General features: G+C 54.1%; 1 protein-coding gene across 1 annotated transcript in view; it reads left to right on the top strand.

Moving 5' to 3' along the window:
• The window catches only part of PTPRF (protein tyrosine phosphatase, receptor type, F), a gene marked incomplete at its 5' end in the record, with an annotated part of 196,489 nt that overhangs the window by 181,664 nt on the left and 1,783 nt on the right, over positions 1–13,042 (top strand). Inside the window, 6 exon segments of the mRNA XM_009869044.1 lie at positions 5,011–5,130; positions 6,228–6,382; positions 7,708–7,993; positions 9,861–10,039; positions 12,362–12,488; positions 12,694–12,819. Of these exon segments, the coding sequence (XP_009867346.1) occupies positions 5,011–5,130; positions 6,228–6,382; positions 7,708–7,993; positions 9,861–10,039; positions 12,362–12,488; positions 12,694–12,819 (993 nt within the window).

Below are 13,042 nucleotides of genomic sequence, written 5' to 3'. Positions count from 1 at the left end.
CCTTTGGGCAAAGCCTGCCCAAGCAGGAGGCAGCGTTTGCCTCTCCTGATTTAGTTTGTTCCTAAAAGTAAAATGTTAGTGATGAGCATTTGTACTTGCAGAATATTTTAGTGTTGCCATGCCAACGGCAGGAGAAGGAGCTGTGTGCTCAAGCTGTGAAACACTGGTTATTTTTAGCCCAATAAGCTCGTTCTTGAGAAACAGAAACTGTCAAGTTTGGATTTAGTTAAAACTTTCACCTGCATGCTCTCCCTCCGTTTCAAAGCTTTAGCACTGAAATGCTCGCAGGGGTGTCCTAGCCCACACTGGCTGGGACCAGGCAGCTGGAACAACCCATCACCATAGCAAAACAGTTCTGCTTTTCCTGCAAGTGTGAAAATAGGCTTTGCTCATGGGCTTCCCCAGCTCTACAAATGCCCTCCAGGCTGCAGCCGAAAACAGTGTTCCTTGGAGACGAGCTGCCTCTAGAGATGCAACCCCAGCTTTGCACTGGGCTTCCCACTGCGCAGCCCTGCCTGCTCTGTCCAACGTCACCCACCCCAGCCCAAACAGGGAGGTAAATTAACCTGGCCCATCCTGTGGCTCCGGGCTCAGCACGTGGCCTAAGCAAGAGCAGAAGCTGCGGATCCACCAGCTGCAGGTTGTATGGGGATTTTTTGGCAGCTTCACATTTCAGTGATGGAGCATGTATTTGAAGTACAAGGAGAAGCCCTTTTAGGTTGCCAAGTAAATCCATGCCTGAAGTCCTGACTCACTTAACTCTGGGCTGCTTAGTTACAGGAAGGCACTCCAAGGTACGTGCTTCTGGAAGATAACGGGCTTCCTTTGACCCCACAGGCACTTGTCTTTGCCTGAGATGCCTCTTCTGCTGAGCCCTGTGTTATCTCCCCCCAGCACGCTCCCTGTCGTGTCATCCTGCACTTACCTCCTGCAATATTGGTTGCTGTCCCAAACACGGTGTGTGTGGTCAGGCCTTTGGTGACAGGATGGACACTCTGAGTCCATGTAATGGGCAGGGGATGACCAGAGCCCTCACAGAAGCTGCAGGTAGCCTACTTGCCAGGATGTGCTGCCCAGGGGCTCTAGGCTGACCCAACTGGACCCAGACCCCAGCATTTGCTCCACCAGCACTGCCTGCCCCTGCCCTGCTGGCTCTTTGGCACATCCCCAGCACTAATGAGAAATGGGCAGTTTCTCGGGCACTGCAGGAGGGGCAGGTTGCCAGGGGAGGCAATGAGGAAGCCCCGTCCGCTCCTGAGCCGAACCAGTCCTGCACAGCAAGAGCTTCCTGAGCATGTGTGCTGGACCCTCAGGCACCCACTCACAGGAGGGCCCTGGTGGGGAGCTGGGATGTGAGTTTTTGCAGTAGGTTATTTTCTCAGGGGTTTTTGTTGGCTTCTTCAGCATTTTCCAAGGCAGGATGACTTTCAGCTGCCTTCCTGTGCTGCTTTTCCTCATGTCCCTTTGGTGATGGCTAAAGCTCACTCAGGACCACACCTTTTTGGGACCAAGGAAGATCCTGGTCACTGCTCATTACTCGCAGTTTTCAGCATGAGTCACTATTTTATAGTTTACTCCACTCCGAAGCCTTCAAACATCATCTGATGCAGTCCGTTGGGTCCCTGCAGCTTTGCTGCCCACTGATGTTCACGCTGCTGTGGGACAGCACTTCTCCAGGCAGTCACGTGGTGTCACAGCGTTACCCACGGGTGACCTTGCTTGAAAGTCCCCTTGCTCAGGGGCTTCGGCAGGGGCACAGGGCTGTCTCTCCAGCTGCAGAGCCTGGGGTGGGCAGCAGGGCCACATGGCGAGTTGCCCAGCACAAAGCAGGCTGTGCTGCCTTCCCAAACGAACTTCCCCAGTCCCCCTCAGCAGTGCTGTGTGTAGATAAGCTGACTGGGACCAGCAGCAGCTTTGCAGCCCTGTAGGGGTGACACTGCTTTAAAGGGCTCCTGAGCTGCAGGAGGAAAAAATCTTTAAAGAGCATCAGCTTTTATGGTCTGCAATTTCAGCTGGCTTGATGGTCCAAATCATCCTCCCTTTTTCATGTTTTCACAAAGCGAGAGGCACATAAAGGATAGAAATGGTTGGATTGTGCAATTTAGCTGCCTTCAAAGCTTTACAATCAGTTTCAGAATCATTTGATGGCAGTTCAAAAACACACATTGTAGATTAGCTTTCCTGAAGTTTCGAGTGTGCTGTGTTCCAGACGGGGTGTGTTGCACGAGAAAGGTATTAAAGCAGGATTTCTCCTACTCTGGGCTATCCCCAGGAGCCCAGCAGAACGAGGTCTCCCAGAGCAGCGGCGTGGCTTGTTCTCTCCCAGCCCAGAGCACCAAGCAGCCGTCGTTGGGGTGTGATCTCCCCCAGCACTTCTTGCAAAGAGGCTGGTGCTCAAGGGCTCTGGGGAAGAGGGGCCTGGCAGCCACGGACCGCTCCAGCTCTCTGGCTGGCAGCGATGCCATCTGGCGCTTGCAAGCAGGGCCGGGAGCAGAGCACAGCTCTCAAGCTGAGGAGAGGTGCCCGGCTGCTCTTGGGCACAGGGTGTCAAAGGGGAGGGACAGGAACTACTCAGCAAAGCCGCAGTAAATGGCTGTTCAGGACATTAGTGTGCTCCTTAAGTTAATGAGAAGCAAGCGCTGCCAGAAGAAAACATCTCTTATCTGCTTTAGAGCCACAGTGCATCGGCTTCAGCATAAAATTTACAGAGCTTGAAAATGGGGCATAAACATTATGGGTAAATTTGGCAGAAAATGTGACTGACTCTTATCTGGTCATGAATAAATAATTTTCAATTACCAGCCCAGGCGCTGCTATTATCCTGTACAGGGAACTCCTCTGAAGTTTGTTTTGTGCTCGAGCACGCAGAGCCCTGTAGCATGTGGGTGGCAGGAGGGGACTGCTCTCCCCAAGGTGTGGGCTCGGACATGGGCACGTGCTGTGCTGCTCCCCTGAAACATCCCCTGCCAACCACACCGAGGGCAGCCCAGCAAGCAGCTGTCCCCAGTGTTTTCAGGAAGCCATTCTGCCCTCTGCTCCTTTAGAGAGGGGTCACGCCATGCCCAAGCCAGGCAAGGCAAACTCAGGTGGCCAGAGGTGTGGCTGCCTCACGCTTGCGAGGACAGGATCAGTTTAGCCGTGAAATAAGGTTTGTGACCTCTGAGTTGTTCGCTCTGCAGCTAGTCAGTGTAAAATAACGGGCTGCTCTTGCTGAGCGAGGAAGAGGTGTCTTTGGAGATTTGTGCAGGGCCTGCCGCGCCGGGAGCACAGACCCAAGGCAACGCGGCAGCCTGAACAGCAGGAGGGCCTGGGCAGGAGGCAGCAGAGCTGCTCTGGGCATGCGGGCACCTGCAGTGCCCTGTCAGGTCACCCTTGCTCCAGGCAGAACTTACCGAGAGCAGCCCCAGAAAAGCAGGAACAGATGCATCGCTCTGACCCCAGGTTGCCGCACTCCAGCAGCCAGAGTGCAGGGTGAGGGCTCTTAGCTCTCACAAGCCTCACCCTGCGTAGAGTGCCTTCAATTAAAAGGCAGAACTTCATTGATTTTTAATTAAGCCTGTTGTTTCCCTTCGCACACATTCCCCCGTAAACATGCTCAGCTAATAATTAAGTTTACTATTCCTTGACAAGCACAGATGATCTTCCATTCACTCTTCTCTCCTAGGGCAGGAAACCATTTCCAGTGCTGTGCACATGGGTGGGAATGAAGTTTTCCTCCTGTCAGCCAGGCACTGTGGCTCCCTGGGGTGGGAGGAGACCTGGGTGCCAGATGAAACAGGGATGCTCAGGGTGCTGAATTAAATAGGGACTGGAGAGAACAAAACTAGAGCAGTAGTTTGCAAATGCTGAGCAGTGAAGAGGAGGGAATCAGCAGGTGAGCAGGGAGGAATGCACAGGGAGGTGAAGGGAGCAGAGGGATGGGCCCTGGGGAAGTGTTAGAGCTCTCTGCCAAACGGGCTGCAGCAGAAACTGTGCCCAGGAGCTCCAAGTGCTCTGGCTGCAGAGTTGAGAGGGGAAGATAAAGGATGCTGTAGGGCACGGGGTCTCTAGGGAGCAGCAGTATTTATGTGATGGGACAGTGCTGACTGCAGAAAGGGGCAGAAGGGGTGGTTTGGCCACAGCCCATGTCTTCTGACAAGTGGAGGACAAGTTGTGTCTGTCTGAGCTGGTATCTGTGCTTTTCTGTGGAGCAGTTCTTAAAACACCTGGAAGACATAGAATTCCAGGGATTCCCTGCCTACCAGAAGGGCAGGTAGGCATCTCTTGGGGATGCTCAATGCACTTGAGTCTACAGCAATGCAGAAAGGGTAACAGGGTCAGCCCTGGGGACTAGAGGTGTAAAGGAGAAGGCTACTGCCTGTTGTATTGTTGTGTATCACGCTGGACTCACGCCGGTGTCCTGTCTCGGCTTCATGCTGTGGGTCGAGGACTTTGGGCTGGGATAGCAGGGAGCTGGTGAGGAGACTGGATCTCCCTCACCTCAGCTGCGCTTTGAGCAGAGCCGTACCAGAGAAACCACTTCTTGCCCTGCTCTGCCTCACCAGCTCTCCTCCCACCAAGCCACAGCTGCTGACCTTCTCTCTACCCAGGTGGCTCTCAGGCAGGGGCATGCTTCAAGTGCAGCCTCAGAGACCCAAACAGGAGGCAGAGAAGAAAAACGATGACAGGCACAGGTCACTGCTAGCGATAGCTTCACACTGACTTCATACTTGGTGCTGCTCTTGCTGCTGTGTCTGGTGGCCTGGCCCCTTCTCTGCTCCGCACTAGTGGCTCCAGGAGGAAAAAAAAAAATCCCTCTTTGCATATGACTCTTGTAGAAAGGAGCCCACGGTGTGCTGCCTTTCTGCTGGGGATTGGGATGCCTCAGGAGAAGGAAACCTGGGTGTCTGGGGCGCCCCTGCACAGTGACTCTTTTCTGTGTTTACCCTTTGAAGGGCAGAGCCCTGTTCCTCACCCCAAATGCCCGAGCCAGCAACCGAGCACTGACCCTTTCTCCTCTCCTCCCCGCAGGTAAAGTGTGACCAGTACTGGCCAAGCCGGGGTACGGAAACCTATGGGATGATCCAGGTGACCCTGTTGGACACAGTCGAGCTGGCGACCTACACCGTCCGCACCTTTGCACTGTACAAGGTATGGTGCTGGCTGGGCTGTGCCTGCTGGGCTCGATGATCTAGGCTGATACAATTCTATGATTCTATGCAGAGCCGCTCCCCGATGCCGCTGTCTGTGGCTTGGCCAAGCGTGTGGCAGGTCCGCACGCGGACTGTTTCTCACAGCTGGGCTGCAGTGGGACACCAGCTGCAGGTTGTGTATCTGGCCACCACTGGATTTTGGCCAGGGTACCTCTACGTATGCAGACCTTCTGATGGGCCCAAGAGTGGGAGCCAGGCTTGCCTCTGGAAAATGTGCATGTAACAGCTGTCCTCCCATTAGAGGGACGACATGGGAAGCAGAGAATTTTTAGCACTCCTGTCACCAATAATGCAAATGGAGGGGGCGTGCTGACGTGTGTGTGTGCCCTTCTCTGCTGCCTGCTGTGTACCTCATTAGTGTTTGGAAATCCCTGGGGGCAGCGCTAGCAGCGCTGTGTCACAGCAATGTAAACGGGCTTTGCAGCGGGGCTGCCTCTGTGTGCAACTGAGTCTGGGCCACGCCGGCAGAGAGAGCCCGGCAGCACGCGATGGGGACACACTCGCGCCCCAGGAAGGCGTCTCACCCCTAGCAGTGACCCAGGCAGTCCCAGGGCATGGCTGCATACAGGTTGCTCGGCCACGAGGAGACAGGAGCAGGGCGGACTCTGTGGACGTGGGCTGATCAGCCATCACAGAGACCCACAATGGAGAGGAGGAGAAGGGAGGGAACTGGCTGCTGTGGCCTTTCCATGCCCAATGCCAGTGTTTCCCTGAATGTGCAGCAAGTACATGGGTAGTGACCCCATGCTGTGCAGAACCTTCCTTTCTGCTCCTGTCTGCTCCATTCCCACAGAGCTGGCCTGCTTTCTCTATCAGCTGGCTTTCCACAGAGTGTCTGTGTACAGAAGTCCTGCAAGAAGCCTGCATTTTGCCTTCCATTGTTCAGTGGCAAAAGCCCAATACATGCATGATCACATGCAGCATCATGTGCCTGTTGTTACCCAGCCAGCTGGGTACCTTGTTACCCCATCGGTGGGTTCTCATCCCAGGACGAGAGTGTTCTAATGCAAAACAACTCCTTTTTGTCTTCAACAGAATGGCTCCAGCGAGAAGCGAGAGCTGCGGCAATTCCAGTTCATGGCTTGGCCCGATCACGGGGTGCCAGAATACCCCACCCCGATCTTAGCTTTCCTGCGACGGGTCAAGGCCTGTAATCCACCAGATGCTGGGCCCATGGTTGTCCATTGCAGGTAGGACTGTGTGTTCGTGAAGCCACACCTGGGCACGTGTCTTCTGGCTGCAGGAGCTTTAACCTGTCCAGCTAAAAGTGGAATCTTCTGTTCCTGCAGGGAAGCTTTCACAGTAGCATAACCTGCACTGCGTGCTTGGGCTGGGAACGGGACAGCAACAAGCAGTGGTGATGTAGTGGTGACGCTTGTATTGCCACTGCTCTGTCAGGTTAAACAGCACTGCTTTATGGAGAGCCTCAGAAAACACTTTTTCCCAGCAAAACTGCAAGTACCCTTTAAAAATGAAGTGATCTGTGCCCAGCATAAGTAGGTGATAATTTTCAGAGGCACGTTGTTGACAGACACACATGCAGTGCCCTCTACAAACATTCATATGTAGTATTTACAGTAAAACTCTCTTGCAGGGTAGAAAGGGAGCTTTTTAAGCAAAATATTAGTCTACCAAGGCTCAGCATCTTATCCGGGCAAGATTTATCTGTACCAGCCAAGTGGGGACTATTACTGAACAAACCACTCCATCATTGCTGTTCCAGTATACGCCTCACCAGCAGTGTTTAATGCTCTTCTTTCATGCTCTGTTTCAGATGGGAGTAGGGTATAATTAACACACAAACAAGCTGTATTAAAGTCCTGTTAAGGATCTGACTTGCACCATAAATGAGGAAATGTCTAGCTCCCTTTCTTAGCCTGTATTTACATGTCAATGACAGCATGTCTGTTGTTCTCAGGGTGCTCTCAGGGTGAGTAGTTTGGGGATTGCTACTGCTCTTCCAACAGACATGGAGAGGCAACCAGTACCTGAGCAATGGGCTCAGGATATATACGTGACCTCCCTTTTCTGCTTTCCCCTCTCAGGCTGGCAGTCCTGGTTTTATGGGTTAGGAAACACTGACCCAAGTTGGGGGACAAGCAGGCTTGAAATTACTCACTTCACTGGTGCTGGGGCCCAGCCTGGACTTCAGGTCTGACTTCAAGCACATGTACGCTGTCACTCTCCTGCGTGTTAAACACAGTTCTCCTTCCCTTGTGGAGGTGCTGCCAGCCACCCGGGCACTGGCAGAGTGACACCCGTGTCCTTTCTGCTCCATCAGTGAAAGGGGACAACAGAAGAGCTCAGTAGCCTCCCACATTCTCCAGTGCATCTCTGCCCCACTCCTCCCATCACCTCTTGTTTGGGGCTCAGCTTGCCAGCCCTTGGTGTGGGGAACAGCCTTTGCTCCCCTTTTATGCACTCTAGGTCTGGGTGCTCTCTTAAGCAAGAGCAGAGCTGGCGTGGGATCTGCAGGACAGAGTGTCATTTCAGGCCATGTGCTTTGTTCCCGTAGTGCTGGCGTGGGCCGAACCGGTTGCTTCATTGTCATTGATGCCATGCTGGAGCGGATGAAGCACGAGAAGACCGTGGACATCTACGGCCACGTGACGTGCATGCGCTCTCAGCGCAACTACATGGTGCAGACAGAGGACCAGTACATCTTCATCCACGAGGCCTTGCTGGAGGCAGCCACATGTGGCAATACCGAGGTGCCTGCACGCAACCTCTTCGCTCACATCCAGAAGCTGACCCAGGTGCCACCAGGCGAGAGCGTGACTGCGATGGAGCTGGAATTCAAGGTTGGTGTTAGAGCCCCAGCACCCCCTTTCCCCAGGACCCTGTCTCTGCTCCCGCAGCCCCACCGGGTCACTCGTCTTGGGGTTGGGAAAGGAGAGTCGTGGATCATTGCGGTCGGTTATTCTTTTGTGTGTTTCTAAACCAGGTAGGCAGCGATTTAAAATACATTTGAATTGTAAAGCTTGTGTCGGCCACGGTCCCCCCTGGATTGGCAGCTTCTGGGGAGGATATAAAAGGCAGATGGATGTGCAGTTCTCAGCAGCACGTTCTGCTCTAAGTTCACTGTGCGGCAGGAGCTGCATCTGAAATCAGATGCAGATCGTGTTAGTGATAATTGATGTTACTGTGAACAACTTGTCTGGAAACGGCTCCAATTTAAATATGTGAGACATTTCTGGTCTCATTTCTTCAGTGCTGTTATCTTTTAACCACCTCGACACCAAGCCTCGGTGTCTAGAATTGGTGATGGCAGCGTTTCAAGGCACACTGTTTTTAAGAAGCCAAGCCCACATTTTGCTGTCTGTATCTGCGAATGCCAATTGCAGATATTTATTACAGCCTTGGAGATGGAATTGAGCTCTGGTAAGCGCCCATATTCTCATATGAGGTGCATTAGTCCAGTGAACTCATAGAGGGGAATGTAGCTCATGCAGGGAGGCAGCAGACCGTGCAGGCTGTGAAATGAACTGCAGCAAAACAGCTTCACCCTGGGGATTCCCTCCGAGTGACAAAGGAGCAGAAGAGGCAAAATACTGACTTTTTTATGTAAACTAGGAATAGCTGAGCAGCTCTGTCCTATGGTTACCAGAGCTCCTGGTGTCCAGGGCTTGGGGCAGCAGAACATGCTGTATTAATATCTCATGGTGACACCTGCCCTGAGAAATCCCTCAAGAGAGCCACAGAATTAGGCTCAACTCTAGCAACTCTGTTGTAAGAAAGACAAAAATTTGCTGTTTCTCCAAGGATCTCTTTAGAACAGTAATAAAATTTGCCCCTCTCTGTGCCCTGGCAGTGTCTACTGCATGGGAAACCCCAGGGAGCAGAGTCCAGGAGGGCCTCACATGGCTGCATCACTCCCCAAAGAGCAACTCTGTCCTTCTGCAGGGAGCCTCTGCCAAGGATCAGCTGCCACACACACACACACAGAGAAGGGTGGTCCTGGAGATGCTGGAGAGAGTTGGTGGGGGAAGAAATAAAAAGGAGGGGGGGGAAAAAAAAAGAAGGACTTCTGTTTAAATGTCTCTGCCAGCAGATCTAAGAAACACATTTACTGTGACTCCAGTTTGCAGGACTCAAAAAGAACCATAAAATGTCTTACAGTAATCCAAAATAGATCTTCTTTACCTAAAACTGTCACAATTCTCACATTTTTCTTGGGTTCTTCTGGGGTGAGCAGTAAATAGTGAAACGTTGTTGGAAAATGGAAAGCTCTCCTTCTCTGACACCACCAAGTGTGTGTCCCTGGTTCAGCAAGGTGCACAGCATCATCTTCTGCCCCTGGTGGGGTCAGAGAGCTGCTCTAGGTCTCCACTCCACCGTGGGTGGCTTTGGGGCTACTCCAGTGGGTCACTGCTGTCACCTACAGCCATGCACCAAAAGCCAGCAGCAAGAGCAAGCAGGGTGACTGTCACAGCACTGAAAACCAGACTGATGACTGTGAAACAGAGCAGCCGGGCGCAGTCTCCTTGAAACGTGATGACAGAGCCCTTCGTCCAGTCCATAGAGGCCTGGTCCCCACCAGCTGTCCCTGGGTCAGAGCGTGGCTGTGTGCCCAGAGGGACTCCTACGTGCCCTGCTGCCAGCGGCCTGATTTTGCCCCCAGACCACTGCATCCCCAGCAGGGCTCTGAAATGCCTCCATCTCTTTCAGCTGCTGGCCAACTCTAAAGCACATACCTCACGTTTCATCAGTGCCAACCTCCCGTGCAACAAGTTCAAGAACCGCCTCGTGAACATCATGCCATATGAGCTGACGAGAGTCTGTCTGCAGCCCATCCGGGGTGTCGAGGGCTCCGATTACATCAATGCCAGCTTCATAGATGGGTACAGGTAAGGGCCACTTGAGATGCCTGGGCCAGCCTGTCCTGCCTCCTTGGGAACTCGGGCACAGCTGCCTTCTCTTTCCCAAGCACTGGTCCTGGCTGCCTGGAGGTAGGCTGGGGATCACTTGCATTTTATCTATTTCCATCTTCTCAGACACTCCAGTGCGTGTAGTTACAGTGTGTGAAGGCTGTGAGTGAGTGAGTGCTGTCAGGCTGGTTTGTATTGCTGGAGACAGACGCCCACATGGCTGGGTGAGGAGGCTGTGCTGCCTCCTGCAGAAGTTTATAGGATCTTCTGGTGGGCATCCCTTGGCACGTATTTTATATCTGCAGCATCTAACACAAACCTGCCCCCACCTCATGAGCTGTAGCAACCAGAGGTAGAAGTGTGCTTGCACTGTGTGACTTATCCAGACAGCAGCCCATTGTCCCTTGTCTTCATTTGAGGGGAGTCTGTGGATCCTCAGGCAGGGCTGCTGGGAAGCTCATCATCAGTTCTGCTGCCCAGGATACCTTTTAGAAAGCACAAATTTGAGATCTAGTGGGGCAATAATACTGTATCTAACTGCTGGCGTCACATTTTCAGGTGCTCAGTGCTAGGAGAGGAGAATTCAGGGAAACAGCTCAGCAGCCACATCTTCCAAGCCAGTCCCTGGACAGTGATCCACATCAAATCCTAATGGTGTACAAACCAGGCTCATTCCTGTCACCATCCTGTGCAGAGAAGTAGGGTCATCTGGTGCAGGAGTGCCTTTCCAGTTTGGCTCTGCCCAAACATTTCTTACGGGCTGGTGGTGTCCCAGGAGCGACAGGCAATGCCAAAGGAAACAGACGTTGGTACAGCCAGGCCAGCTGAGCCCAGGAAGGGTTGCCAGGGGGAAAGGCTACGTGGAGGTGAGAGCGGGCAGAGAGCAGAAGGGGAGCATCCCAACACAGCAAACCCACAGTGAGCCAGGCTCCCTCAGGGTGGGACAGAGTAAAGGGGAAGGATGAAGGTGCTGGAGAGAAGGTGTCACGGAGCAGCCTCCACTCCTTCCTGCCTGTGTGGCTTTGAGCCACCCAGCACTGTGTCATTAACGTGGCCACCTGCCTGCGCGCCCGCCCCAGCAGCTCCGTGCCTGACAGACGAGCTGCAGCCGCTCTGTCCTGGCTTAGAGCTGATGAAGAGCGATGCTGGTTTTGCTCCTTGGTGATGCTACGGAGGGAGGGCTGCCAGCACGGCAGGTGGTACCATTTCATGTGCTACCTGCCCCAACCCCAGGAAGCACTGTTACCTCTTCCCGTGCTTTCTTTTGAACGGAGAAACCTTCTCACTATTATCTGAAGAGGTCAGCTGGCCCAGGATCCTGCAGACATCACTGATGCTGCATCGTTATTAGCTCTTTTGTTTCATTCCACACTCCCACTCCCTGCTCTTTATGATGCCTTATAAATCCACCTTGAAGCAGCCCCCGTCTCCATCCTGCACGTTTCAGCTGTCCTGCAGCACGTTCATTAATTTTTAGCACCGACAGAGAGATGAGATGTGATGAGATGCGGGACAGGAGGATGCTGCCCCGAGTCCCGCGGGCTCCGGCGCCCCGCCGTGGTGAAGCCACACGGTGTCTCCGCGGGTGGCCAAGGAACCCACACGCTGCGGAGCCGGCCCTGCTCAGAGTCCAAAGCTCCACGGGTGGGCGCCAGGCAGGCAGGGACATTTTGAGAGACGCCCTGGTTTGCAGTGGAACCGAGGGCAATCTCGGAAGCTGCAGAGAAGTTGGCAAAACGGTACTCGCCATTTCCACGCTGCCCTAGTTATTAGCTGGTGTGCGTGATCCGGGTGACCTGGTTAAGTTGCTCTGGGTGTCCCCATGTGACGGGAGGGGTGGTGAGTGCTGCAGAAAGAAAAAAGTGCAGGAACCTGGGGATGCTACTGGGATTGTCCCCAAGCACAGCCTTTTGCTCCAGCCCGGGTGGGTGCTGGCAGCCTGCTTGTGTGTACCCGGGTACCCAGAAGGCTCTCACTGCAGCAGCATCGGGGACGGGCAGCAGCAAGGGACTGGCTGGGGACACTATCACCCCAGCAAGGACTAGCAGCCTTTCTGGATCACACACCTGGTGGTGCTTACTGCATCCACGGAGAGTGCTTAGAAGACGTGTGCTGGGCAGTCTTATTTCCCCCACAAAGTCCATGACTACTCCTAGAGACCTGCCTTCTGCAGCTACTTTGTCGGCTTTCCTCCCTGCTGCATGGGGCCCCTGTCTCCAGCTCTCCCAGCCCACCAGCCCCCGGGAGCAGCTGCTGCCCATGGCCCGAGAGCTGGTCTGAGCACCTTTGTGTTTGTCACAGGCAGCAGAAGGCCTACATCGCCACACAGGGACCGCTGGCCGAGACCACGGAGGATTTCTGGCGGATGCTCTGGGAGCACAACTCCACCATCGTGGTGATGTTGACAAAGCTGCGCGAGATGGGCCGGGTACGAACCCTGCTGGGGGTAGAAGGGGGCTGTGTTCCTGCTGCCTGTGGACACAACCTCTCACCTCGCCCCAGCACCAGCCGCTCCAGGCCAGCCCCGCCGGTGGCATGTCCTGTGGCCCTACAGCCACATTTGCTCCCAGGGGGCAGAAGGGCAGAGCAGCAGCTTATCAGTGCTAATGTGTCACCCTGCTTTTCATCCACAGGAGAAGTGCCATCAGTACTGGCCTGCGGAGCGCTCTGCCCGGTACCAGTACTTCGTGGTGGACCCGATGGCAGAGTACAACATGCCGCAGTACATCCTCCGGGAGTTCAAAGTGACGGATGCCAGGGTGAGTGCAACTCCTGGCTGCCCAGTTCCCCTGCCTCCTGTGCCTCTGCCCCACCTCTGCACTGCCCAGTCCAGTGAATAGAGTGTGCATGAGCTCCTGGAAGAACCGTAAAGCAAGGTGCTGCCTTGCACTGCAGGCAGAAAGGGCTCCTGCCCTGCACCTGCTGCTCCTCTCACCACAAGTTCCTTCCTTGCGAGCGGCGGCAGCCCCAGGGCGCAGGTCG

This window comes from Apaloderma vittatum, unplaced genomic scaffold, assembly GCF_000703405.1.
Source record: "Apaloderma vittatum isolate BGI_N311 unplaced genomic scaffold, ASM70340v1 scaffold735, whole genome shotgun sequence".
Classification (NCBI taxonomy): Eukaryota; Metazoa; Chordata; class Aves; order Trogoniformes; family Trogonidae; genus Apaloderma; species Apaloderma vittatum.
The sequence above is the reverse complement of the archived record's forward strand: the minus strand, read 5'-3'. Positions and strand labels throughout refer to the sequence as shown.